The sequence below is a fragment of the Lepidochelys kempii genome, chromosome 27, assembly GCF_965140265.1.
Source record: "Lepidochelys kempii isolate rLepKem1 chromosome 27, rLepKem1.hap2, whole genome shotgun sequence".
Taxonomy (NCBI): Eukaryota; Metazoa; Chordata; order Testudines; family Cheloniidae; genus Lepidochelys; species Lepidochelys kempii.
This window is the reverse complement of record NC_133282.1, coordinates 10,271,220-10,299,016: the sequence shown is the minus strand read 5'-3', so window position 1 is coordinate 10,299,016 and position 27,797 is coordinate 10,271,220. Positions and strand designations below refer to the sequence as shown.

Genomic DNA, 27,797 nt, shown 5'->3' with positions numbered 1-27,797 from the left:
ATAGGTCAGATATAGAGTGATCACTTTGTGTTCACCAACAGGTGATACGGTGTTTTTGTCTTTTATCATTTTCCTGTATGAGTTCATTCAAGACCATAGTGATTGTCTGGTTTCACCCACATATTTGTTATTAGGGCATTTAGAGCACTAGGTGAGGTACTGTTTCTCACCTCTTATTTGTCTCCCCTCTAAAATTTACATTTCTATCTTTTTAACCTTTTCCCAAAAGGAAATATTTCCCGCCTCAAAATATTTTCATTGCTCTTTTCAGGATCTTTTTTGTTTCTGTCAAATCCTTTTTGAGCTGAATGAACAGAACCAAATAATTTAATTTACTTAGATACTTCTATTGCCCCTAGCAACACGGTACCTATATGCCAGTATTCAAGGTCAGGGTATACCATGATTTTATATAGTAACACTATAACATTTCTATTCCTTTCCTAGTGCAACCTAACATCTGGCTCACTTTTTGGATCACTGTTGCATGTCATACAGATATTTTCTTTGAGCTGTCCTGGATGCCAAAGGTCTTTTTCCTGAGTTGCTATAATTACTTAGAATCCATCAATACATATGAGCACTATAAATGGTTCCTTCCAATGTGCAATACCTTGCACTTACCTACAGTACATGAATTGCATTTGACACCATGTTTCTCAAGTGCACAGTTCTGTTAGGGCCTTTCAGAGTTCCAAATGGTTTTCTCTGTCCCTAACTAGCCTAAATAATACTGTGTCATCCATAAATTTTATGTCATCTTTGGGATCTTGCAGAGTGAAAGGAGATATACAAATGTAAAGTGTGTGACGGGGCAAGGCCAGATGGCTATAGAAAAGTAGTGGGAGATAGATATATTAGCTCCAGGCTAAACTAATCCCTGGTACCAGGATAAGTGAAATGGCAGCTGCTCCAGATCAGTTAAGACACCTGGGTCCAATTAAGAACTTTCCAGAAGACAGGGAGAACGCTAGATTGATTGGGGTACCTGAAGACAATCAGGGGCTGGCTGAAACTAGTTAAAAGCCTCCCAGTTAGTCAGGTGGGGATGGATGTCAGGAGCTGTGGGAGGAAGTTGTGCTGTTGGAGAGACTGAGCAGTACACACCATATCAGGTACAAGGAAGGAGGTCCCTGAGGAAGGGTGAAGTGGAGCTTGAGGAAGTGGGGGGCTGCTGTGGGGAAGTAGCCCAGGGAATTGTACATGTCCTGTTTCTAAAAGGTCAGTTGCCATAGCTGATACTATTAGGGTCCCTGGGCTGGAGCCTGGAGTAGAGGGTGGGCCTGGGCTCCCCCGTTTGCCCCCTCCCCCCTGATTAATCACTGAGACTGGGAGGCAAAGAGACTGTGCAAGGGAGGATAGCTTCTGCTCACCTCCCTTGCTGGCTTATGATGAAAATGGCTCAGTAGACCGTGACCCTTGTCTCTAGAGAGAGAAGGGTTACGTGGAGGGCCACAGTGAGCCTCTGAGGCTAGCGAAATCCGCCAGGAAATGCGGGACCCATGGAGACAAGGACAGAGCTTTGTCACAAGTGTTGTTATTAATCTGGTGTTGTGTTTTCTCCAAAGCAGAGGGTTTCCATGCCACTTTTAAAACTGTTATTTCAAGCAAATATTTGCTGCAATTCTAACACTATGACTAATAAAATCCTACTCAAACACCTTGATATATAGGACCTCAGTTATATTTAAAAACAAATTAAAATGCAGCAAAACAATGGTACATCCAGCTTTCCCCATCTGATTACCACACCAACTTCCATGAAGTGCCATAGCTATTACCAAATGATATTCTTATCACCTCTTTGATTTGTAATGTTACTATTGCAGCCAGTTAGCAACAAGATGCTAATGGAAATATTCAAACTTATATTACTCTGCACGGACATATATGAGATTTTTGTACTGATACAGAAATATACTCATCATATATTCCTCTATGCCAAATTTAAATATACATTTCCATTTATAAGACAATTCTGTATTTTCAACATTGTTGCTACATTTATTGTTATATTTCTACTAAAGCGTTTGAAAAAGTACACTTTACTATACTGCTCTCATATTCCTTTGCTTTACTAGTAGCCAATAAAGCAAAAGAAAGTTTGTGAAGAGGAGAAAAATATTTTACTCTTTGACATATGTGATCTCTCATTAAGGAAAACGTGCTCAAGTAAGAAATAGTATATAAAAAGTTGTAACTTCTAAGCAATTTGGATAAGAAAATGTCCCCCCTGCTATAATCAAAATAAAGCACTTGAGTGGAAATACAAAGTGTTGGATTTATAGATTGGGACAGTTTTAGTTAAAAAACAGCTCTATTCCTTATCTTCATTTCACCTCAACATTGGAGAGATTGCAAATAATTATATTCTCACTTCAGAGGGCAGAGCATGGTCAGAATAGCAAGCAGTCCTCTAATTCTAGCTTTTTACACAGAGACTGCTTTCACAGCTCAAGCCACATAAACTAATGAATTAAAATCTAGAAAGAGCTTTTCTTTTTTAAAGTTCAAGTGCATAATGGCAGCCAAAGTTGCAATCAGATGTCAGCATCTTTGCAAACCTCCCTCACCAACACCCCTGCATCATGATTTATGCTGAAGAATTAACTCTTGGAGGGCTAGTTTAGTAGGATTGCAGCAGAGCTGTGACATGTGCTGCAGTACAGAAGGGTCTTTACTTTGGGAAATACTTAGGAGGACTCCCACTCTTCAGCCAGGTCTATACTACAGACTTGTATAAACCCATACTCCTGCACAACACAGTTATACCAACTAAGCCCCAGTGTAGACAGCGCTATGTCAGTGGGAGAACTTCTCCCAGTGACATAGCTATTGGGGGAGGTGGATTAACTATGCCAATGGGAGCTCTCCCATCGGCGTAGGAGCGTCTTCTCTGAAACACGAGAGAGGCGCAGCTGCATCAATGCAGTGTTTTAAGTGTAGACCTGCCTTCAGAGGGATGTGGTTAGGAGTAAGAGAATCACAAATGCCAGTGGATTCATACAGTAAGACTGACATCAAACTTGGCCAAGGCTGTTTGACAGTTCTCCTGTCCGGAAGAGGATTGCTGCAATCACACCTTCAGAACAGAGGGGAGAGAAATTAAAAGGGCTGAATTAAATTCCCCAGGACTCCATTTAGACTGGCCATCAGCAGCTTAGATGTGGACTTTAGGGAAATATGCAGCACTGACAGAGGAGGCACTGCTCACAAAAAACAACCCCCACAACAAATTTAACTTGGTAAATTAAGAACTTGGCTCTTCTCTATCTTCACTAAGCACATGAATGGTGTTCAAAGGGCCTCTAAAACTTTTTCATGCAAAAATTGGTGCAGAGCCCAAGATATCAATCTACTTCAGAGTGCAACTGTCACTGCTGTCTCTGTAAAGATATTTTCTTTTACTTACTCTTAAAAGGAATATTTTCAGAAAAGATGGTTTTTTTAATTAAAAAAAAGCCAACAAAAGGAACCATTTATAGTAGAAATTTCTATTCTGCTTTGAAGTATTCAGTTCAAATAAGTGCCTGTTAAAAATACACTTTCTAACACAATGTACTCTACAGTGCATTTCAAAGATAGCCAACAAAACTTACACAAAAAACTATGTGAAATCATGAAAAACTTAATAAATGTGTTAAAGAATAAACATTTCACAAAAATCCATTTTCTTTGCTCCAAAGAGAAAAGCATGTTAACTCTTCGTCCCACTTGTGCCATGGACTGCTCAAAACCACTCATGGAAATCTATGTCACCACAGAGCCAGCCCTCTCCTCCCACACCAAATTCTCCAGTCTCCCTGCGGGACAACCTCTTCACTCCTGCTGCTGAAGGAATACAGCTTCCTTCCTCTCTAGGTTAGCTGATCTACAGCTGCCACTCTGCTTTGGACATCCATAACTCCAGCTACCAACTCTACCCCATCTACTTGCCTCCTCCCATTGCTCCAGCTTTTGCACTCACCTGATCCAGCTTACCTCTCTTGCTCTGGCACCTGTGCTACTCACCTATCTGCAAGTAATAGCTTCCTTTTACTCCTTAAAACAATTCAGGAGGGGTTAAATTCAATAGTGATTTGCACTGCTAAAAACGATAGAATTTATTTTGAAAAATTCTGTTCAGTGGCAGTGTAAAATCAAAGAGCAAAGGGTGCTGAAAACTTCAGCCTGAAGAAGAGGAGCTTTCCCGAATCACCAGAAAAATATAAAATGGCCAATCACACTTCAGAGATGCAGACAAATTTATTATTCCAGTATCAAGTCAAGTCCAGAGAGGAACCAAAAACTACATGAGAACTTTTATTTTATCACAAAGACAAGCTAGACAGTCATTGCTTTGTCAGCCTACCAAAGCAGATGTAATAAAGGGAACTTCAGACAATGGGTAAGAAAAATAAGCCTGTTAACAACAATACACACTTCCATCTATGGTACTAATATGGCCTTCGTTATCATCGTATCTGAGCACCTCACAATCTTTATTTATTTTTCACAATAGCCCCAATTTTCACAAAAGGAGCCAAGGCACATAGAGACTAAGTGACTTGTCCAAGGTCACACAGTACGTCTTTGTCAGAGAGCAGGAAATTAACCTTGGATCTCCCAAGTCCCGGGCTAGAATCCTAACCCTTGGACCATCCTTCTTCAATTAACAGACTCTCTCTTTTTGGTTTTCACTCTCACCCCATCACTTCTCAGTTTGGTAGAAATAAGTCCTTAGCTTATTCACTACCATGTGTGGGGAGTGAGTCTACTGTCCAGAGCAGAAGACTGGGAGTGATTACTACAGAACTAGGATCCAAAGTCCTTACTCAGGCAAAACTCCTATCAAATTTAGTGTTCAACCGGTGCTTGGCTGCCACTCTGTTCTTGAGACATCCAGAAAGATGAGTTAAGTTCAATGAGAATTTGACAAGAATAAGTTGGTATTTGTATATATTTTCAGTTTTGAGCCATCTCAATATGTGTATATGAGCAAGTCATATAAGCAGCTGTAAAATTAGGATAATAATACTTACCTACCATTCCAGGGGATTTATGAAGCTTATTTAATGTTTCTAAAGTACTTTAAAGGCCTCACAGGAAAGGTGCATAGAATACAAATTATTTTGATCACTATTATCTAATACGGTAAGAGAGGCTATTGTCCCTGACGAAGCTTGCAGCTCAAACAGGAAAATGACAGAAACTACCACAAATGGTATCAGCTGATCCCATAAACATATATTGCTACTGTGTAATTATGACCCACAGTTTTATAATGTGGTATTATTACCTTTGTCCTTTTGTGAAAATCATTCCACCTCTATCACACACACAACCATGAGATAATTACAAAAACTCATGTGCTACATCACAACCAACCAATTATTGCTGTACATTTGTAATGCCGAAGGAGATCTCATACCTGATTCTCATCCTGCACCTCCATGCTGTACTGGGGCCCCGGCTGTACCTCTGTGACTTTCTCTCCAAGGAGGAAGCCCAGGCGAGTCATGAGTGTGTTTGCTGCCTCATCTACGGATGGAGGGGGTCCCAGCTCCTGCTCAGCTTCACCTGAACAACAAGAAAAACATAATTTATGATGGAAACTGTTTAACTTTACTATTGTTCACCCACTGTTTTAACGGACTAAGTATAGCCAACTTTTCACACAGCAACTCCACTATAGAGGTTTTCAGCTCAAACACATCTTCTCTGTCTCACTCAACACTATTTGCTGGACATTCATTGATTTAAATTGTCACTTTACATTTCTTTTAATAGTACCCTTTATTCCTTCTCTCTCTGTTTATTAGCTGCTGTTCTCAACACCTCATTTTAGGCAAGATGCAGACTGTCATCCCTTTCCCCCTGAAGTTCATGACAAAGCCCTCTAGGCTCAACCAAGAGATGGGACTTTGCTAAAAGGCAATGCTGAAGCCAAGGAAGCTCCTCTCTCATGTACACAACCAAATGAGTCACCTCTGTGTCACTTGCAAAGAACTCATGACTGTATGTGAATCGTTTGATCTTCTGTTAGCAATGCACTCAAGTGGCATCCATACCAGTAGGCCCACAGTTTTAAGCAGCTGAAATTCATTATTTCATAATATGAAAGGACATGTTTAAAGACTGTTCTATTGTTCATTAGGAAAGGTAGAGTAAGATAATAGTCCCATTTTCAGCCTGTCCCAGGGCCAGATAAGTCAGTTCAATTCACATATGTTCGTAGTCCAAAACTCACAATTTGAGTGCACACCTACAGCCCGTTGGTAAATTAACCAAAGTCTTTCATACTCTCAAAAAGTTTTAAAAGCAGAGGGTTTTTTCTTAAATCTACTGAGAGATCCAACTTCTTTCGTGCAGCCATTCTACAAAAAAAATAAATTGAGAAGGATTTTTATCACACCTGCTGTCTCTGGGAAAATATTGCACAAGAAGCTGTAATAGTTCCTAGGATGATATTATGATCTATCAAGTCAAATACTCACTTTTTGTTTTTTCAGAATTTCCAATTATGAATTTACTCATGAATGCAAAATCTTGGAATGCGTGCTGTCTGCTAGGTAAAATACATTTAAACTCTCAATACCTATTTGCAACGTAGACTATAGTGATTTTGAAGGAGGCTACTGGGTACAGGAAAAGTAGACAAAAATGTGGATGCTTTGGACTATTTTATCAATTCCCATTTACTTCCCACAAGAGCCCTTCTTTTTAACTGCCCTAAAAAGCTCCACAGACATTACTGCTAAGGGTCTCTCAAACTGATAAAAACCTAAGATTCAGAAAGTTGAAACGTCACTCAACACATTCTGTTGTGCCAAGGAATATACTGTATATGGCACATAGAATCCCCTAATATTTCAAAGCAGCATGAACACTTGTACCCAACCGTGTTGATTAAGCTAGCAGTTCAGACTTTAATCTGAATCTACGGATTTTTATCAGTTTCATTCAGACCCTTATTGTAATTCTGACATAGCAGGTTGTGTGCTTCAGGTCAGACATTAGAGCCTTGCTCGTCAGTCCAGCATGAGGAGAAAAAGGAATACTGTCCAGTGATTCCTCTGAAACAGGGATCAAGCCAGTCAAAACTGGAAAGAACAATATATGCAACCATCATCTGCCAGCCTTCATCTGCTGTTGATACTGTATACCATGTCAGAGGGAATGCACTCTAATCCACAAGACCATGCCCTTTTGTACAGTTGTTGCATGGACAGCGAAGTCCACATCCCAGAGCAAGTGCTGGTGTACACAGGCATGACATGGCAGTAAGACACTCAGCCACTGGCACCTTAGCTGCACTAGGGCTCCCACCATTATTACTACCATCAGTAGAATTGAACTGGAGTTAATGTAGGTGGAAAACTGTTCCTAGGAAATGCTAGAGTAATCAAAGCCATAATGAGAAGAGAATAAGTGCTGGAAAGGAAAATGTTTAGCGTCTTGACTGTAAATAATCAAAAGCTATAGGTGTGTCTATATATTTTTATGCACATTTTTAAAAACCTAATATCCAACTAACCGTACTGTGTTTCTAACAATACTGAGCACCTGTCTCTTTTTAGGACAGAAATATGGTGCAAAATAACAGGCATATTTCAATTTCAGGCTGAGACTTGAAAACCGCAAAGTATCATCTTAATTAGAAAAAAAACCTTCAAAGAATCAAAGAAACATCAGGAAATGCAAAGATATATGGGAGACAGGAGAAAGGACATAGTGCTGGGGTAAACGTAGGCTCCATTGAAATGCTGAACATTGAAAACAGACACTGTGAATTATCCTGACCATGGGGCTGTTCTATAGAGAGGAGCAGACAGAAAGCTGAGAGAGAGAGAATCATAGAATCATAGAATATTAGGGTTGGAAGGGACCTCAGAAGGTCATCTAGTCCAACCCCCTGCTCAAAGCAGGACCGATCCCCAATTAAATCATCCCAGCCAGGGCTTTGTCAAGCCTGACCTTAAAAACTTCTAAGGAAGGAGATTCTACCACCTCCCTAGGTAACGCATTCCAGTGTTTCACCACCCTCCTAGTGAAAAAGTTTTTCCTAATATCCAACCTAAATCTCTCTCACTGCAGCTTGAGACCATTACTCCTTGTCCTGTCATCCGCTACCACTGAGAATAGTCTAGATCCATCCTCTTTGGAACCACCTTTCAGGTAGCTGAAAGCAGCTATCAAATCTCCCCTCATTCTTCTCTTCTGTAGACTAAACAATCCCAGTTCCCTCAGCCTCTCCTCATAAGTCATGTGTTCCAGTCCCCTAATCATTTTTGTTGCCCTCTGCCCTCTTTCTCTCTTTGAGAGAAAGAAACTACTCAAAAAGTAAGAGTTAAAAGAGGAGCAAGAACTCTGGATCCTGGGTCTAACTTGAGTTAAGATCACTGCATGGCCAGGTTATTAATTAGTTTTAATTAGTTAGCATATTTACAATATGTTGGTTGATAATGTGTATTAGGTTAGTACTGCATTTATAGTGAGAATTACAATGTGCTTTTACTCTGAAAAGTGAGTAAAGGGGGTTGGACTAGATGACCTCCTGAGGTCCCTTCCAACCCTGATCTTCTATTCTATAATAAAAAAGCATCATTGGTTTCTGAGTTTATTGCCTCTCCATGTCTACAGATACAGGACTCTCAGTGCAGACTAAAAATGGTTTTATTTTTCTGATCACCAGTGTCCTAAAGGTAATCCAGGACCTGAAAATTAAGTTCTTTCCTGTTCAGATCAGCATCAGTAACAAAGATCCTGTAGGCCAAGTTCTACACCTGTGCAACTGGAGTTCCAAGGAGTTGCAGAGAAGGAACTAAGGGCAGGATGTGGGCCTGCAATTAGAATGTAGGTAATTATTTTTGTCATAACGTTCAATCCAGAATAAAAGCCAACTCTGTTTCCCAAGGCTGGTCTAGTGCTGCAGTGCCAGAGGCAGTAAAACCTTATCCTAGTCAGAACAGTCAGCAGATATGACTGATTCACAGCAAAAAGATTTGTTGAATAAGACGATGGCATTTTTATATAGTCACTTTTCTCAGTAGAACCCCATTTTAAAGAGTCCTTTAATGAAATGTATCTTACTCTATATCTTATCTTTCCCTTCTTGAATATAAATTAGTCAACATTCTCAGAAGGTGCTGAAGAACTTAGTCTACAGCTAGGGTAGAGGGAGGGTTTTTTTTACATGTCACTCATAACTATTGCTGAAAGGTACAAGTCAGTTGAAGCTATAACCTTGCATGAAAGCTCAATACATAGATTAGTCTGCTGCTCCTAGGGAGCCCAGTTCAAGGTCATAATTTCAATGTACAGAAGCATAATCCAACTTTTCATTGTCTCAATCATATTAATGCAGACTAAAAAAGCTTTTAAAAGGATATAGACAATGTTGATTAATGAGGATGATTAAACAAATACTTAATGGGGGGTGCACCTTAGTTCACAGCTGCAGCATCTCATACAAAACAAAGACTCCACATTCATAACAACCATCAACATTGTGAAATACACACCCTGAATTGTCTTACACGGAGGCTTCACTGCTATGAAAATGAATGAATTCTTCACCCAGAGACCTCCCTTCCAGTAATCAAGGTGCAAATACTATCACATCCTTCATGAGAATGGAGGGCTGTGTCTGAAGCAGAACCAGTGTGATTCTGCTCCATGGGTGACTGCTTGCAGAGTGTGTGAACCCAGCTCCCTGTGTGGGTAGAGGCTCTCGTTACCTCCTTTTACCATCATCACCTTCTGAAACCTTCTGTCCAACCCCAACCTTCCCAAGGCTCCTGGTGTCCACCCCCCACCCCTAAACAAAGTTGTAGCCTAGATGCTTGTCAAACTGGACTCCAGTGGTGAGCTATTGGTCCATCACCATTCTGTTGTTTATGTGATATTGTATTCTAGAGGTATATCCCTGATTCTGTGGGAGGAATGCAGGATGGTGAGATGACTCAAGGAAGACAAAAAGAAAAGGAGGACTTGTGGCACCTTAGAGACTAACCGATTTATTAGAGCATAAGCTTTCGTGAGCTACAGCTCACTTCCTCAGATGCATATCGTGGAAGGAAAGCCTGCTGCAGTTTCCACGATATGCATCTGAGGAAGTGAGCTGTAGCTCACGAAAGCTTATGCTCTAATAAATCGGTTAGTCTCTAAGGTGCCACAAGTCCTCCTTTTCTTTTTGCGAATACAGACTAACACAGCTGCTACTCTGAAACCTGTCAAGGAAGACAGGAAGTCCATCTTTTCCCTTGAGCGCTATGGATGAAATTCTTGGATTCACAACAACACAAAACTCACAGCCTTGGGAGATGCAGAGCTATGGTGACTGTAAGCCACTTTTGCAGCCCCTCAAATCTTGGGCTATCCCAGGAGTGAGAGAGACCCATGAAATGACTGAGGTAGAGCCCTGAGAATTACTTCCATTTTGACAGCCTATCACCAGCTGCCTAGGAGCAGCCTTTCTGCCCAGAATTTCTACAGTACTGTATGGTAGTCCCACCCCGACATACCTGATCTGTTAGAGTCTTTTGTATAAATAATTCCTTTTGCATAGGGTACACACTCCAAACGCATACTGTATCTGTTGCAAAAACCCTTATGAAATTTCTCTGAAAAGTAAATTACAGTGCAGCAGCAAACCACAATGTTAAGTTAAATACCATGTAAATTATTTACAAATGAGGTACATATTTTCGGGAGGGGGGGGCTGTATGCAGAACATCAATCTCAGAGTAAATATTCAGGGCAGAGTTTGCAAATATATTGGTTAGTGTGCATCATAAATGCCATTAAAGATGGATTTTTATAATGATACAGTATTTACCTTTTCCAAGATATCTACAAGATTTCCTACATTCAAAGACTGCAGAGCTCATGGTAGAGTTAACTTCAGTTAATGATAAACATCCAGTTTTTAATGGCGATCACTGTTTGATCACCACTGCTCTGAATAGAATGTTAGACCTGCTCTGGTGTTTGTGACAATGACCCCGATTCAGCAAAAACTTCAGCACGTGCATAACATTCAGCAAGTGTGTAGTCCCATTGACCTAGCAGGACTCAAATTACACATGTGCTTAAGTGCTCTGCTGGATCAGGGCTGATGTCATTCTCTGGTTACTTGGAGGCAAGAGTATACAACTTGTCATTCTACTACAGCTAACAGAAACAATGAGGAGTCTGGTGGCACCTTATAAGACTAATAGATTTATTTGGGCATAAGCTTTCGTGGGTAAAAAACCCCACTTCTTTGCATCTGAAAAAGTGGGGGGGTTTTACCCACAAAAGCTTATGCCCAAATAAATCTGTTAGTCTTTAAGGTGCCACTGGACTCCTCGTTGTTTTTGTGGATACAGACTAACATGGCTACCCCTCTGATACTTTACAGCTAACAGAGATTTATTTCCTTAGTTTAAGTGACAGGGCCTGGTTTTTGGAATAGGAGGCCCTTAGTTATAATTCCTGAATTGAAGTAGTCAGGAATCAATACGAGATAGAACTCCGTGAAAATGTGATTTACTATTTATACGCCAGTAATGTGCTTGGTGCTGTACAAGTTACAAATGCAATTACAGTTCCTGCCCCAAGGATCTTATTTATATGCAGCATTAACTTGAATGGTTGATCAACTTAACAATACATATTAAAGTGACACATTCTCTTGCCAGTGACACATCACTGCCCACAGTAATAATGGGGTGCTGAGGTCTATCACAGTGGTTCTCAACCTTTTTCTTTCTCAGGCCCCCTCAACGTGCTATAAACATTCCAGGGACCAGTGTGTAAGGGGGTGTGGGGGGCGCGGATAAGGGCTCCCGGCTTCAGCAGCTGGGGAGTGGGAGGGTCACAACCATGGGACTTTAGTCTGTGGAGCACCAGGGTGAGGCACCAGGGCTCCACCCGTTGGCTGGGGGGAGTGAGGGAGAGATGTGCCTGGGGCATAGGCACAGTTTAACTTCTATTTTTGGGAGGCGGGAGCTGGCAGGGCCCAGAAAGGCTTGGGCAAACTCTGCACACCAGGGCCCGGAGAGGGATTGCCACATCCACCCCGACTCACCTCAGCAGGCAACTCAGCCGTCTGGTTGGGGTGGGGGGCACAATCAAAAATTATAACTCAAAGGGGGAGACTCAACTCACGTTTGAAAACCGCTTAGGGTGCAGACAAGGCGGGGGATAGCTAGGGGCTGTGTGCAGGCAGGGTGTAGCTCAAGGTGCAAGGAGGGGGTAGCTAGGGACAGTGTGCAGATAGGGGAGTAGCTCAGGGTGCAGGGAGAGATGCAGTTAGGGGCTGTGTGTGGGCTGGGGGTAGCTCAGGGTGCAGAGCGAGGGATAGCTAGGGACTGTGTGCCAGGAGGGTTGTGGTTGCTGCTCCCCGAGGGCTCTGCCAGCCCCGGAACTGGGTCCACCCACCAGGGCGGCTCTTACTGGTTACATGAGCAGTCAAAAGGGACTGGGAGTTGAGGAGCAGCCACAGTCCCAGGCACCAGCAGCAGGAGGAGACAGGGGAGCGCCGTGACTGCCTGCTCCATGGCACCACACCAGCCAGAGAAGCAGTCACCCCACACTGCGCGGCTCCAGCTTCCTGCCTCTGATCTGGCCAGGGGGGTGGAGCCTTGGGGCGGGTGGGGGAGGTGGTGTGGAGCTGCCCCTGGGACTGTCCTGCGCTGGCACTGCAGTTTGGGGAGACCACCCCCTTGTGCCCGACCATCTCTGCCAATGGGCTCAAAAGAACAGCCATACGGGGTCAGACCAAAGGTCCATCTTGCCCAGTATCCTGTCTTCTGACAGTAGCCAATGCCAGGTGTGCCAGAGGGACTGAATAAAACAGGTAATCATTAAGTGATCCATCCCCTGTTGCCCATTCCCAGCTTCCTTGCCAATATCCATTCATGGACCTATCCTCCATGAAGTTATCTAGTTCTTTTTTGAACCTTCTGATAGTCTTGGCCTTCACAACATCCCTTGGCATCCAGGTTGACTGTGCGTTGTGTGAAAAAATATTTCCTTTTGTTTGTTTTAAACCTGCTGCCACGGACCCCCAGTTGAGAACCGCTTCTCTATCAAATCACATAACAAGAAAAGATAAATTACCTTTGTTATAGTTGTCCACATTCTTAACTGCGGTGCAGCTATAAGAAATATATGTATTGATTTCACAAAACCTTTCTAGTGTAATGATAAAAATAACTGAATTTATTGTTTCCCTCACCCAAAGAAAAAAGGCAAAACTGGGTTGTGATAGCGTTATGATTCAATAATTCAAAAATAACTAAGATTTTTTGTGCTCAATTGCCAATTCTGAGGAAAGCAGTTACTATTTAATATATAAAAATATAACCAAAAAATTATCTTTCAGGCATAAAGTGCATTTATCTCAAAACAATGGGAAAATTATATATAGTACAAGCATAAAAATAAATACACACACACACACACACATACATATATACTCTCCAGCTTTAGAATGGTAGCTCTTCATAAAGTGACGAAAAATGCCGTCTGCCATTACTTTTTTAAAAAGCAAGATTAGCTAATCATTTAGTACAGTACTGTGATTAACAATGATCTATCCAGCTTTAGAAGAATTTGAGCTTCTGAAGAATGTCTCCAAACACCACCACTGGTACGTATACCGTAGTGTTCCTGTATGGTGGAAGTAGAGCTCAGTAGGTTGTGGTTCAGCTCAAGGGTTGCGCATCTGACTGCAGATCAAGAGGCCACTGTTTCAAATCTGGGTGCTTACTTCCTTGTTTTTATATTTTGACTTTAGTAAAGCTTTTGATACTGTCTCGCGTGACCATCTCATAAACAAACTAGGGAAATGCAACCTAGATGGAGCTATGATAAGGTGGGTGCAAAACTGGTTGGATAACCGTTCCCAGAGAGTAGTTATCAGTGGTTCACAGTCATGCTGGAAGGACATAATGAGTGGAGTCCCTCAGGGATCAGTTCTGGGTCCGGTTCTGTTCAGTATCTTCATCAATGATTTAGATAATAGCATAGAGAGTACACTTATAAAGTCTGCAGATGATACCAAGCTGGAAGGGGTTGCAAGTGCTTTGGAGGATAGGATTAAAATTCAAAATGATCTGGACAAACTGGAGAACTGGTCTGAAGTAGATAGGATGAAATTCAATAAGGACAAATGCAAAGTACTCCATTTAGGGAGGAACAATCAGTTGCACACATACAAAAAAAGGAAACGACTGCCTAAGAAGGAGTACTGAGGAAAGGGATCTGGGGGTCATAGTGGACCAAAAGCTAAATATGAGTCAACAGTGTTGCAAAAAAAGCAAACATCATTCTGGATGTATTAGCAGGAGTGTTGTAAGAAAGACACGAAGTAATTCTTCTGCTCTACTCTGCACTGATTAGGCCTCAGCTGGAGTATTGTGTCCAGTTCTGGGTGCCATATTTCAGGAAGGATGTGGACAAATTTGAGAGAGTCCAGAGAAGAGCAACATAAATGATTAAAGGTCTCGAAAACATGATCTCTGAGGGAAGACTGAAAAAATTGGGTTTCTTTAGTCTGGAGAAGAGAAGACTGAGAGGGGACATGATACCAGTTTTCAAGTATGTAAAAGATTGTTACAAGGAAGACGGAGAAAAATTGTTCTTCTTAACTTCTGAGGATAGGACAAGAAGCAATGGGCTTAAATTGCAGCACAGGAGGTTTAGGTTTGGACATTAGGAAAAACTTCCTGTCAGGGTGGTGAAGCACTGGAATAAATTGCCTAGGGAGGTTGTGGAATCTCCATCACTGGAGATTTTTAAGAGCAGGTTAGAAAAACACCTGTCAGGAATGGTCTAGATAATACTTAGTCCTGCCATGAGTGCAGGGGACTGGACTAGATGACCTCTCAAGGAAGCACTGGAATGGGTTACCTAGGGAGGTGGTGGAATCTCCTTCCTTAGAGGTTTTTAAGGCCCGGCTTGACAAAGCCCTGGCTGGGATGATTAGTTGGGGTTGGTCCTGCTTTGAGCAGGGTTGGACTAGATGATCTTCTGTGATTCTATGTATACTACAGTGTCCACATAGTGAATTTGAAGCTACTTTTCTACTATGGAAGAAGATTTTACCCTGAAACATGATAGGTATGACAAATGGCAGGTTTACTGAGTGGTTAGGGTTCAACCACTGGACCCAGAGACGTAGCCTGAAATCTTCTTGTGTGGAATTGGGCAAATCAGTTAGCTTCTCTGTGCCTCAATTCCCCATATAAGTTTTTAAATAGAAAGTTTCTGCATCTCTATAGAAGTAGGAGAACATTTTTTTTTCCCCCTTAAAAAGTCACAGACTGACGCAAAAGTAAAAAGGCTGGGGTTTGAGCAACAGCATAAGAGCTTAGGAATTCCCATGCCCAAAGAGACAAAAGATTCATCTAGTCTACTACCCCATCTCTGACAAGAGCCAACTGTAGATGCTTCAAAGAAAGGAGTAACAACATCCACATGTACATAAAGTCTCTTACTGTGCAATGCTTATTAAACTCTGGGATGACTTTTCTTATTTCAGCTAGTTATTAGTTTACGCTCTGAAGTAGGGGGGGCTGATATCCTGCTAGTGTTGTCCTAGCTTACATTGCTGCAGTTTCTATTCTTATTCACACTAAAACTATTCTTTTTAAAAATATTACTAAATTATTTGTCTTCAAAATATCTTGTAGTAATGACTTGCATAGATTAACTAAAAATGGCATAAACACCTTTCCTTTTATCCATTTTGAATTTTTTTTCCTTTTAATTTCAAAAATGAAAATGACTCAGACTTGGAGTTTTCCAGCTAGTGGATATGGGGTCAGAACGGAGAGACCAACATTCATGTTTGCTGTCAGCCCAAAGGCTTTGTTATAGATGTGGGTGGGAGACTAACCATATGAAGCCTGCGCTGCTGAGAGCCCTATCTCTCACTGACATCAGTCAGAGTCATTAAGAGTCCTCACCAACTTGCAATCCGTCCCTCAAAGGGGAGGGCTGGGGTTAGACAGAGAAGAAAATTGTGCTAACAAGTATTGCCCCCCCACACACTTTTTTTTTTTTTTAGAACAAAAATGAAAAGTAGTATCCCTGCTTTTGCACTGTAAGAACTTGACAACCTTTGGGATTCTTTGATACTGAACATTCCATTGTTACTGCAATATTTTAGTAAATTAGATGAGACCAACAGTATTCAAGAAGTTACAAAAGAAACTTAATCCAACTCTTACACAATTGATGAACAGGAACACTAATAGTTTCTGGCTTTTGTCCTTAATCTCCAGAAGTGACAGGTAGCTGTGCTCTGTATGACTCACACTGCTTTATGTAAGAGAAATAAATAACAGCTTTTACACAGATGTGAAACAGGTTGTCCCTCTGTAGATACCACTCATGTTTAGACTATCTGGTGTTTTACTGGACAAGTCAGAAGAATCTTGGAAGGACTAAATCAGAGCACTGAAGTCTTAACTTTGCTGAATCCACAGACGGAATTCAGGAGCAGAAAAAATAAAGTAATTTCAGAAAACAGCATGGTACCAACATCCAGTGTTTTAGCACGGAAATTTTAAAAGTGAGGGCCTGAGTGAGAGCCAGGGGAAAGCACAGCCAAGCAGTACTAGCTACTCAGACCTCTGTAGTCACAAGTGTCAAATTCTACCTTGCGGCTACTCTTCCACAAACCCAATGAAGTCTTTGGGGATGCACAGCTGCAACTGAGGGTGCAACAGCACCCAAGAAACCTCTTGAATTAAAAAGAGACCAGCCTCCCTAAGCCTCTGCAGCTGGTTGCTCTCCCTACCTTGTTGCAGCAACATAGCAGTACCCCTGCTAGCCACCTGACAAACAAGATCCACAACCCAGGGTTGTGGATAAAGAGGAGAGTGCAATACTCTGGCTGATCCTCTCTGGCTGGTTCTGAAAGCTTCAGAGAGCCTATGTGTTGCCAACCCCCATAGCAGGGGTGGCCAACCTGAGCCTGAGAAGGAGCCAGAATTTACCAATATACATTGCCAAAGAGCCACAATAATACGTCAGTACCCCCCATCAGCTCCCCGCCTGCTCCCAGCGCTCCCACCCACCAGCAGCCCTGCCAATCAGCGCCTCCCCTTCCCTCCCCATCAGCTGTTTCATGGCGTGCAGGAGGCTCGGGGGAGGAGCAAGGGCATGGCAGGCTCAGGCTCAGGCAGGGGTGGAGTGGAGGCAGGGCCTGTGGCAGAGCCAAGGGTTCAGCAGCTAGCACCCCCCGGCACACTGGAAAGCTGGTGCCTGTAACTCCAGCCCCGGAGTCGGTGCCTAGACAAGGAGCCGCATAGTAACTTCTGAAGAGCCGTAAGTGGCTCTAGAGCCACAGGTTGGCCACCCCTGCTCTAGATTTTACAGAGAGTCTCATGATATTTGAGGCATTTCTTAAAGCCCCTGATCCTGAAGTCAAGTAATTATGTGGGAACCTCAGCTTTCATTTAAAAAAAAAAAAAGTAAGATTCTAGCCTTCATAGTGTTGGAGAAAAGCTTGAAAAGGTGACCCAGTCACCTCCCCATCTGGCCATTAATCTGGGAGGAAAAGGAAAGGAACTGCTGGAAACTTGGCAAAAAGTCTTCTAAGAAGTAAGAAGGCTGCTGGGGTAGGAGTGAAGGCAGAGGACAAGAAGTAGATCAATTGTCCAGGGAGTAAGAGAAGGTTAATTGGCTCAGGCATCTGGAAAACCTGAAAGTCAATTAGTTGGGGAGGGTCTGGGTTGCCTGTGTAAGGAAAAGGTCAATTGGATGGGATGGATGTTGCAGCAGAGGATGAACTGCTGGGTTTAGAGAAGCAATTTATTGATTGGGGGTACCTACGGGGCAGATGGATTGAATAGCAATTGGGCAGCAAGGTCACTCTGCGGGAGGCAGGCCAGGAGGAGGAGAGGAGAAGGGAGCAGAAGAAGAATGGGGGAGGGAGGCAAAGAGTTTATTTATTTAGGGCAGACATTTCAAAAGTAGCTAAGAAATTTAGGAAACCAAGTCCCATTTACTTAGAAGCCTAAGTCATTCCTGAAAATGGGTTAGGCTCCTTAGAAATGTAAGTGCTTTTGAAGATTTTACCCTTTGAATTTATACAAATACTAAAAAGGGTACCTATCCTTACACACTCACCAACTTTCCCAACTTTTAAAATACAGAAGAAACACCACACACTAAAGTGCAGCAGTACAATCCAGTATAACTCACCATCAGCAAGCCAAGCAACTTGAAAGCTCAGATCCCCCTCTCCCTCCCCTTCCAGCAATTCATCCTACTTAAAGTGTCTGGGGAAAAAAGATGAGCTTAGCAGAGTGTCCTGAAGGTCACCAGATTCAGGCTCTTTTAAAGTGAATTTCACAGCCACATGGAAAATGTCATGCCTGCAGTACTTATGTGTTTGTAATGGCATGACTTCAGATTAAGTGCCTTTGCTGATTTCAACCGTGGTAGTATGACACAGGTAGAGAGGCGGTCTCTCAGATAGGCAGGTTAAGACACTTCAAAACCACAATCTTTATCCAGAAACCCACAGGTCAGTGGGGATCATGGAATACTGACTGATTATGAATGTGGCAAGATACCCTACTTTACTCAGCAGGGGATGCTACTTTCTGCAAAGGGGTCAGTTGCTGGATAGCTGCAAAGTCAGAATTTTGAAAATGCCAGAAATAAGGATGCCTGTGAAAACTTACATCAGCCTTCTTGTGCATATGTATTATGACAGTGCCTTTAATTACGTGATCACATACTACTTTTATTTAAGATACACTAGGATCCAACAAGCAGAAAGCCCTGTGGAGCACCTCAGCGAGATTCTTAGTCAACTTTCCCTATTCCAGTGGTTTTCAAACTTGTGGGTCAGGACTCCAAAGTGGATCTCGACCCCATTTTAATGGGGTCGCCAGGGCCAGCATTAGACTTGCTGGGACCCCTAGCAGAAGCTGAAGCCTGAGCTCCACCCCCACCCGGGGCGGTGGGACTCAGGCTCTGGTCCCCTCTCCACCCACCTGGGGCATGAAGGCTTGGGCTCCACCCAATCCGGGGTCATGCAGTAACTGTTATCAGAAGGGGGTCGTGGCGCAATGAAATTTGAGAACCCCTTCAATTCCATATCTTGATTTCTGTTCCTATCAGCTTTGTCTCAATACAGATCTTTAAAGTCCACAAGACTTGCTGTCAACCGTAGCAGGTCAGGAGATACAGAGTCAACACAGGGATTTTAGTGACTTATCAAGGTCCACAAAAGCTCATGCAGACTTTAGAAAGTCTGGCAAACCTTGGATAGGGAGCAGAAGTCAAGGTACCATCAGTAAAATGGGGAAGCAGAGGAGACTGGAGAATAAGTGGAAATGAGTTGGAGAAACCAGTTTTGCAGGCCCTCTTGTTATTGGATGCGGACCTTGCCAAGCCAATTTGCAGCAGCCTCATCAGCGAAGTGCAGAGCCCTCAGACAACCATCAAATCTGGTCAAAGGGCAGTCGTTAAGTGATGTGTGACCTTGTCTGTCTTTGGCCACAGCTGCAGGTAGGGTGACCAGATGTCCCAATTTTATAGGGACAGTCCGGATATTTGGGGCTTTGTCTTATATAGGTGCCTATTATCCCCCACCCACGTCCCGATTTTTCACACTTGCTGTCTGGCCACCCTAGCTGCATGTAGCTGCATACATATGGGTTGTTTAGCCTGCAGAAGAGAAGAATGAGGGGGGATTTGATAGCTGCTTTCAACTACCTGAAAGGGGGTTCCAAAGAGGATGGCTCTAGACTGTTCTCAATGGTAGCAGATGACAGAACGAGGAGTAATGGTCTCAAGTTGCAGTGGGGGAGGTTTAGATTGGATATTAGGAAAAACTTTTTCACTAAGAGGGTGGTGAAACACTGGAATGCGTTACCTAGGGAGGTGGTAGAATCTCCTTCCTTAGAGGTTTTTAAGGTCAGGCTTGACAAAGCCCTGGCTGGGATGATTTAACTGGGAATTGGTCCTGCTTCGAGCAGGGGGTTGGACTAGATGACCTTCTGGGGTCCCTTCCAACCCTGATATTCTATGATTCTATGTGGGATCCTCCCATTGGCCTCAGGTGTGAAGGCTGTCTGCATATGGACCCTGGCCCATTCAAAATCAATTCACAAAGGCCCCCTCACCAGCCGGCCCGGGTGGGGAGTGGAAGGGGTGGGGCCAGAGCCGGAGTCGAAGGGGCGAGGCCAGAACCTCTTCCGACCATGCTGGGATGCTGCCCAGTGCAATGCAGCAGCCGCCTGACAGAGCGCCTGGCAGCAGAGGGGACCTGCCTCCCGCCCAGGCTTGGCTTCTGGGGACAGCGGCCAAGTGAGCCAAAGCCCTCCCTCCTCCCAGGCATTTTTGGCCTCTGCCCCTCTCCAGCCAGGCTCTCTCCCAGGCAGCTGGCTACACTGCACAGAGCTGCGACTGGGAGTGGCTCTGTCCCACTCCCTGCCCGGGCCTGGCGACCAGGGAGAACAGCCCAATATGCCAGGGGGAAGCAGCCACAGCAGGATGACAGAGTCCTTACCACCTGCAGGTAATGTAGAGCGGGGAGAGTGCAGGGGCCCTAGCCTGGGGTCAGGGAGGAGACACATGGGGAGGTCATGTGTCCTCCCCTTTAGTTGGTGCCATCCCAGTAAGGGGAGGCACCATTTGTCTATGCAAGGGCCATTGAGTGGTGTGGCAAGTGAAAGCCAGGTACACACGTGGTCGGATCAGTTATAAGAGACTGGTTTCTGACATCATCTCTGCAGACCATTCTTCAGGCCCTCTAAGCTGGGGTCAAAGGGAAGCCCCAGAGAGCTCAGTTGCTCTGTAGATGATGCCAAGGGATGCTGAATTTCAGGTGTGGTGAGCTCTACTGATGGTGCTTGCCCACCATTCACTTTTATACACTAGCACATTATAAGTCCCAGATCACCCTACAAATGCCAAGAAGAAAGTAACACCGCCACTTAAACTAGGAACGGCTGACACTCACCAAGTTTAGGCATTTACTGATGTTACACAGGGGTGGGTATAAACGGTGTTGGGTCTTCGTTACATTAAAAACAAAATAGATTTTTATTTGTAACTTACACTTTGTACAACAGATTCTTTCAAAAGAAGTCACCATTAATGGAACTTTATCCAACATAACTAGTGGCATTTAGGTGGCATTGCAGCTCATCCTTCAACAGCATATAAACCGAAATGATGGAATGGAATAGTCAACCAGAAGCAGCATGGCTCCAAAAGCACAAAAACAGGGCATCCGCTCTACCAAATGGAAAAATGTCAGAAGAGAATTACTAACAGAAAAAGGGATCTAATTTCCCAAAGCCCTCCATTTACCGTTTGCTGCAAGAGGGAGGGACAACTGCAGAGAGAAAATAAAAGGATCCTGACTCACTCAAGGTAAGAGAGAAAGGAGAAGTTTGATCAGAGCACTGCAGTCCCTGAGGGGAGGGAGCCAGCTAACATATCCTGTCCCAAGAGGCGATTGCTAGGCTGCGTCAGAGAATTAAAAATTTTATTGAAGCTAATGTTAAAATTATATAATACACAGGTTAAGGAAGGAGTGTCTGTACATCTGGATTTAGTACATAAATTATCCCAAAGTACAAAGTTTGGTTTAAAAGTCACACAATACATATAGTACATGATCAGCAATAACCCAAATTTAGAATAATAAATTTAATGATACAGTTTAGATATTAGCATCCAAGTATTCAGGTGCATCACTCATGAAAAGTTATACAGAGAGTCGGTTGTCAAAAGCAAATATGGCAATGAGTGTATATTGTCCATTGATAATTGGCCATTTAGAATAGGTTGTCTGTATCCTATTATAATCCATCAGAGAAGCATTCCAATTACTTTCCCAACTTTGCTTCTCAGCAGCACTCCAGCTCATCTCTCCTAGTATTGCCTATGTCTGGTGATGTTTTCTAGATAGATGTCCCTTGATACCTGCTGGCATCCGATACCATGAGTTACCGCATCAGCCAAGTGTAGCGCTGACCGATTCGGCATTCCCGCAACACTCGCTCATTACTGGTCGCATGTGCCCAGGGCTCAGATGATCAGCATGTGTGTTTGAACCTTGTAACCCCTAGCTCTCAAGGCGTTGGCTAGAGGGGATATTTCTCCATCTTTCGAGCTTGGGCGCCGTGGAAGGCACTTCTCAAAGGGCACAGTGACGTCCACCATGATGATCTTTTTCTGTTCCTCGTTGTTGATGACAATGTTTGGTCTCAGTTGGCTGTCCATTCTGGGGATGGCAGAGTTCACAGCAACCTTCCCCACAGGTGACGGGATGGCTCTGATTAGGCAATCTTGGATGGCACTGTGGCAGAGCTGTCAGGCTCTGGAATGGGGCTTGCAGCTACACAAGACATGGGGTAGCATCTTGTTGGCATAGCTGCACCTTCTGCATCACTTGTCCCAATTTTCATGGTGAATGGCTCCAATCAGTGGGACGCAGTTGAGCCTGGCCCTGTGGATGAACCTCCAGTCAGCAAATCAGGTGAAACTACCCCTTGGGGAGGAAGTAGTTGATAGCATCCCCCTTGCACATCACCTTGAAGGCCTTGCCTTGGTCCAGTTTCTGTCTCAGGTTTTCCACGTACTGCTAGCGGATAGCATCCTTCAGGGTTCTCACCAGCATGGTTTTAGCTCTTGGAGTGATGACTGCGTGCTCTGTATTCTTCACCTGTGGCACCAGGACTCCCAGCTCCCAACATTCCTCACACCACATCCAGTGGCAAGCGATGCGCTTCTCTAGCTGTCGTGAAGCATTGCAGGCACAAGTCCAGAGTGAAGCAGTCTCCCCATCTCTTGCAAATTTGTCTTCCAGAAAGCCGCTCAGGTAAGTGGGTCACATCTTGGTTGGAGGGGGTCCTGGCGATTCGCTTCCTGATGACATTATGCATAGCACTTTCCACAATGTTCCTCACCATGGTGTCCAGGCACGTCAGAAGATGGAATGCTCGAGTGATCACTACAACTTTGCACGGATCACACATTTGAGGGATGTTGGCGCCGCCCAGCCTGTATGAAATGTACAGCAGTTCATTGCTGGCCCTCTGGGGAAGAAATATCCACTTCTTCACTAGCTGCCTTACGGTGCTGTCCACCTTGTTAAGAGGTACCTTCGCCATGGCAGATCCCCTCAGGACAAATGAAATATGGGGATCAGGAAGGTGTTCAAGGTGTTGATCTTCTGCCACGGTGCCAGTACGGAGGAGTCAATCTTGGCCACGTCTTGTAGGAGCTCTGCAATGGTATCCTCAGACATCTGCTGGACGTGGAAACCTGTGGGCATGCCGAGATGTTGGTCTGCTTGCCCATCCTCAAGGAAGATCATGGGATAGAACCCTTATTTTAAAAACCGCAGAAAGAAAATCTTTTGCCTGTGTCATACTCGTAGCTGTTACAGGCTCTCAGTTTACAGTGGATAGGTGGCTTTATCTCTTGGGTTTACTCCTGTCATTCCTTCCACAGACTGGACCTCATCCTGTGACTCTTGACCTCATCCTGTGAGGACTCTTCTGTGGGTTGCAGTAAACTTTATTAGCTTCTGTTTAACCTCCTTAGAGCTACTAGTGGAATGGAAAGTTTGTTATAATCATATGATGAGACTATATCATCTGTTTCCCGCCCCAAAAGAGAACCAAAATACTCACTGAACACTCTTGCCTTTTTTGCATTACTATTGATAGTACTACCATTTCTATTTGGTAATGGACCAGTATCACTGTCAGAATTATTTTTGTTCCTAACATACAGTATTTTAAAAACTCCTTATTATCCTTAACTCTGCTGGCCACAGAGTTGTCTTTGTGTTCCTTTGCTTCCCTTTTCGATTTTCTACAACTCCTATCATCTGATTTATGTTCATTACTAACAATTTCCCTTTTTGCCCTGGGTACTCACGGGGGAGCGGCTAACTGGCACTCTGGGCAGGAGCTACAATAGTTCCTCACCTCCTGGTGAACACCGGGCCAGAAGAACCACGTCAAAATCCGGGCGAGGTTCTTTTCATGGCCTAAGTGCCCGGCAGTGGGGATGTTGTGCACAATCTTAATCACAGCCCATTGGTGACACCGCGGTACCAGCAGCTGCGTTTGTGGTTCCTTTGTGCAGGGGTCGTGGTCGATCCGGTAAAGACGGTCCCGGTGTAGCTCCAAGCGGGGCCACTGGATTGCGGACTGGGGGTCGACCATAGTCCCATCAACCGCTGTTAGATGTTCATAGGCCCGGCTCAGGGTGGGGTCAGCTTTTTGGTCTTGGCAAAAATCAGTATGGAGTTGGGGTTCGGCAGAGGGCCCCGGCAGGGGGCCGTCTGTTTTCTCGGTCCCTCCTCCGGGTTCTGGGGTCCCATCCTCCTCCTCCAGTAGGGCCTCAGGACACTCTCCTTCCAGCGCCGGGGTCGAGTGGAGGATCTCCTCGAAGGCAAGCCAATCCCGCCCCAGGATCACTGGGTATGCAAGTCGAGGGGCCAGGCCGACAATGATTCATCAGGTGACCCTGGCCACTGTCAACAGGATCCAGGCCCTGGGGTAGGGCCGCACATCGGTGTGGATGCATTGCAGACAAATTGTTCCCAAGTGGGGGTCCACCCGGGGTCCCAAGCCTGGCGAATCAGTGTCTGCCCGCAGCTGGAGTCTATCAGGACCTGGGTGGGATGGTCCCTGACAACTACCGGAACCGTGATCTTGGGAGCCTGTAGTAGCCGGGCCCTGGTTTCCCCTGCACAGACATGGCCAAAGCTGCAGTCCATTTCCATGCAGTCCCTCTGCAAATGTCCATACTTCCCATATAGAAAGCAGGGCCAGAGTTCAGGGTGACCGCCTCAGGTGGGGGCTCCCGGCGGGCTCCTGGGTGCACTCCGACTGGTTCCCAGAACATTCAGCACGGTGGTTGCAGACCCTTGTCGAGGTGGGAGCTCAGGGTGTCTGGCCTAAGGTCCTGAGCAAGCCTCTTGCCCACGGGGGAGGTTCCATCACTCGGTCGGGGTGCCCCCTTTTCTTTTGGTGTTAGTGCATTCTGGCCCGGGGTGTTGGGCTCGGATGGCGGGTCCCATCAGTGTTTTGGCCGCGAGGAAGTCTTCCATCAGCATGATGGCAGCTGCTAACATCACTGGCCGATGGCAGAGCACCCAGGCCCGTCCTCGGGCCAGGAGGATGTGCACAAACTGTTCTAGAATGACTTGTTTCGTGACCTCCTCTGCCATCCTCCTCTCTGACTGTAGTTACTGCTTGCACGTTTCCTTCAGGGCTTGGGCCACCAGCCGGGGTTGGGTGCCTGTGGGGTATGTCTGAGTTCAGAACCTCTGCGAAAGGTGTCTGGGCTGACATCCAAGGCATCCAGGATCGCTGCTTTTAACTGGTTATAATCCCTTGCCTCATCCGTAGCCAGCCCCCGGTATGCCGTTTGGGCAGTCTCGGTCAAGTATGGGGCCAAAAGAGTGGCCCATTGGTCAGGGGCCCACCCAGCAACCAGCGCCACCCATTCAAACGTCACCAAGAAAGCCTCGGGGTCATCGTCAGGTCTCATCTTGGTTAGCTGGACCGGCTCGGTGGTGTATGATGACCTGGCCGCATCTCCCGGTAAAGCCGTCACTAACTGCTGCAGCCGGGCTCCTAGCTGCTGAATGAGCTGCTGCTGGAGCTGAGCCGTTTGCTGCTGCTGGAGCTGGGCAGCCTGCTGTCGCTCCTCGGTCTCCGTCAGGAGCTTAAATATTCGATCCATCTCCATGGCTCTCTCGGGGTGGCTCTCCCCCTCAGACCCCTTCTCACAGGGGCCGAGGGATCATGCCCACATTCTCCACCATGTGTAAAGGGGCTAGGACAGGACTCAACGCTCTCCGGGGCAGCGGGGAGCCACATCGGCTCGCTACACACAGTTGACTCTGGGGGAATTTGTCCGGCCACCGGAGTCTCCCTTGGCAGCCCTTGCGGTAACTGGAACGAGCACTGGAGGCCTGGGCCCTGAGTCAGGGTGGGGCACCAAATAGTCAGTAGCTCAGGCCCTCAGGCAGGGGCTGAGCAAATAGCCCAATGTTAGCAGGCCAGGCCCTGGGTCAGGGCGGGGCACCAAATAGTCAGTAGCTCAGGAATTTCCCCTTTCTTCCACTAATTATACATTATTTTGATAACTGCCTTCACTTCCCCTTTAAACCAGGTCAGCCTTTTTCCTTGATTGTGACTTTTTAGGCAGCTAGTAATGCCTCCTTAAATGATTCCCAATTATCAGAGATTCCCACAGACAACTGCAGCAGCACAGGAGCCAGCAAACAGAGCTGTAAACAGGGGAGTTTGAGTGGGAGTTTGTAAGGGGAGTTTGGGGGGAAGACTAAGAGCCAGGCAAAGGAACAGACAGGCTAGTGAAGGGAGTGTGTGGTGGTCTGGCAGTGTTTTGGTGCTGGTTGGGAGTTTGTTTTGCTGTGGGTGGTGATGTTTCAGTTACTACAAGGGCTGCCGAGGGAGACTCCGGTGGCCAGACAAATTCCCCCAAAGTCAATTGTGCGTAGTGAGCCGGCGTGGCCCCAGCCTAGCCCCTTTACAGGGAAGAAACCTACTAGAGCAGTGGTTCTCAAACTAGGGCCACCGCTTTTCAGGGAAAGCCCCTGGCGGGCCAGGCCGGTTTGTTTACCTGCTGCGTCAGGAGATTTGGCCGATCGCGGCTCCCACTGGCCACGGTTCGCCGCTCCAGGCCAATGGGGGCTGCAGGAAGGGCGGCCAGCACATCCCCGGCCAGTGGGAGTCATAATTGGCCGAACCTGTGGACGCGGCAGGTAAACAAACGAGCCCGGCCCACCAGGGGCTTTCCCTGAACAAGCGGCGGCCCTAGTTTGAGAACCACTGTACTAGAGCCTCCCCTGGGATAGTGCTTGGGATGTGATATAGATTGCCGGGATCCGATCTGGATATGGATAGAGACCTCTTTAATGTTTTTAATGAAGTAAATACTAATGGGAATTGTGTGATCATGGAAGACTTTAACTTCCCAGATATAGACTGGGGGAGAAGTGCTAGTTATAATAATAGAGCTCAGATTTTCCTGGATGCGATAGCTGATGGATTCCTTCACCAAGTAGTTGCTGAACCAACAAGAGGGGATGCCATTTTAAATTTGGCTTTGGTGACTAGTGAAGACCTCATAGAAGAAATGGTTGTAGGGGACTACATTGGTTTGAGCGATCATGAGCTAATTCAGTTCAAACTAAATGGAAGGATAAACAAAAACAGATCTGTGACTAGGGTTTCTGATTTCAAAAGAGCTAACTTTAAAAAATTAAGGAAATTAGTTACGGAAGTGGATTGGACTGAAGAACTTGTGGATCTAAAGGTGGAGGAGGCCTGGAATTACTTCAAGTCAAAGTTGCAGAAACTATCAGAAGCCTGCATCCCAAGAAAGGGGGAAAAATTAATAGGCAGGAGTTGTAGACCAAGCTGGATTAGCAAGTACCTTAGAGAGGTGATTAAGAAAAAGCAGAAAGCCTACAAGGAGTGGAAGATGGGAGGGATTAGCAAGGAAAGCTACCTTATTGAGGTCAGAACATGTAGGAATAAAGTGAGAAAGGCCAAAAGCCATGTGGATTTGGACCTTGCAAAGGGAATTAAAACCAATAGTAAAAGATTCTATAGCCACTTAAATAAGAAGAAAACAAAGAAAGAAGTGGGACTGCTAAAATAGAGTGGAGGTTAAGGATAATCCAGGCATGGCCCAATATCTAAACAAAGACTTTGCCTCAGTGTTTAATGAAGCTATTGAGGAGCTTAGGGACAATGGTAGGATGACAAATGGGAAGGAGGATATGGAGGTAGATATTACCA

The 27,797-nt window shown here is 45.0% G+C and overlaps 1 protein-coding gene across 17 annotated transcripts in view; it reads right to left on the bottom strand.

The window, feature by feature from the left end:
* The window catches only part of TANC2 (tetratricopeptide repeat, ankyrin repeat and coiled-coil containing 2), a 693,994-nt gene that overhangs the window by 202,531 nt on the left and 463,666 nt on the right, over window positions 1-27,797 (bottom strand). For all 17 annotated transcript variants that reach the window (XM_073325985.1, XM_073325979.1, XM_073325984.1 and 14 more), the window contains one exon: window positions 5,411-5,559. In XM_073325985.1, coding sequence (XP_073182086.1) covers window positions 5,411-5,559 — 149 coding nt within the window. The remainder of the gene's footprint in view (window positions 1-5,410; window positions 5,560-27,797) is intronic.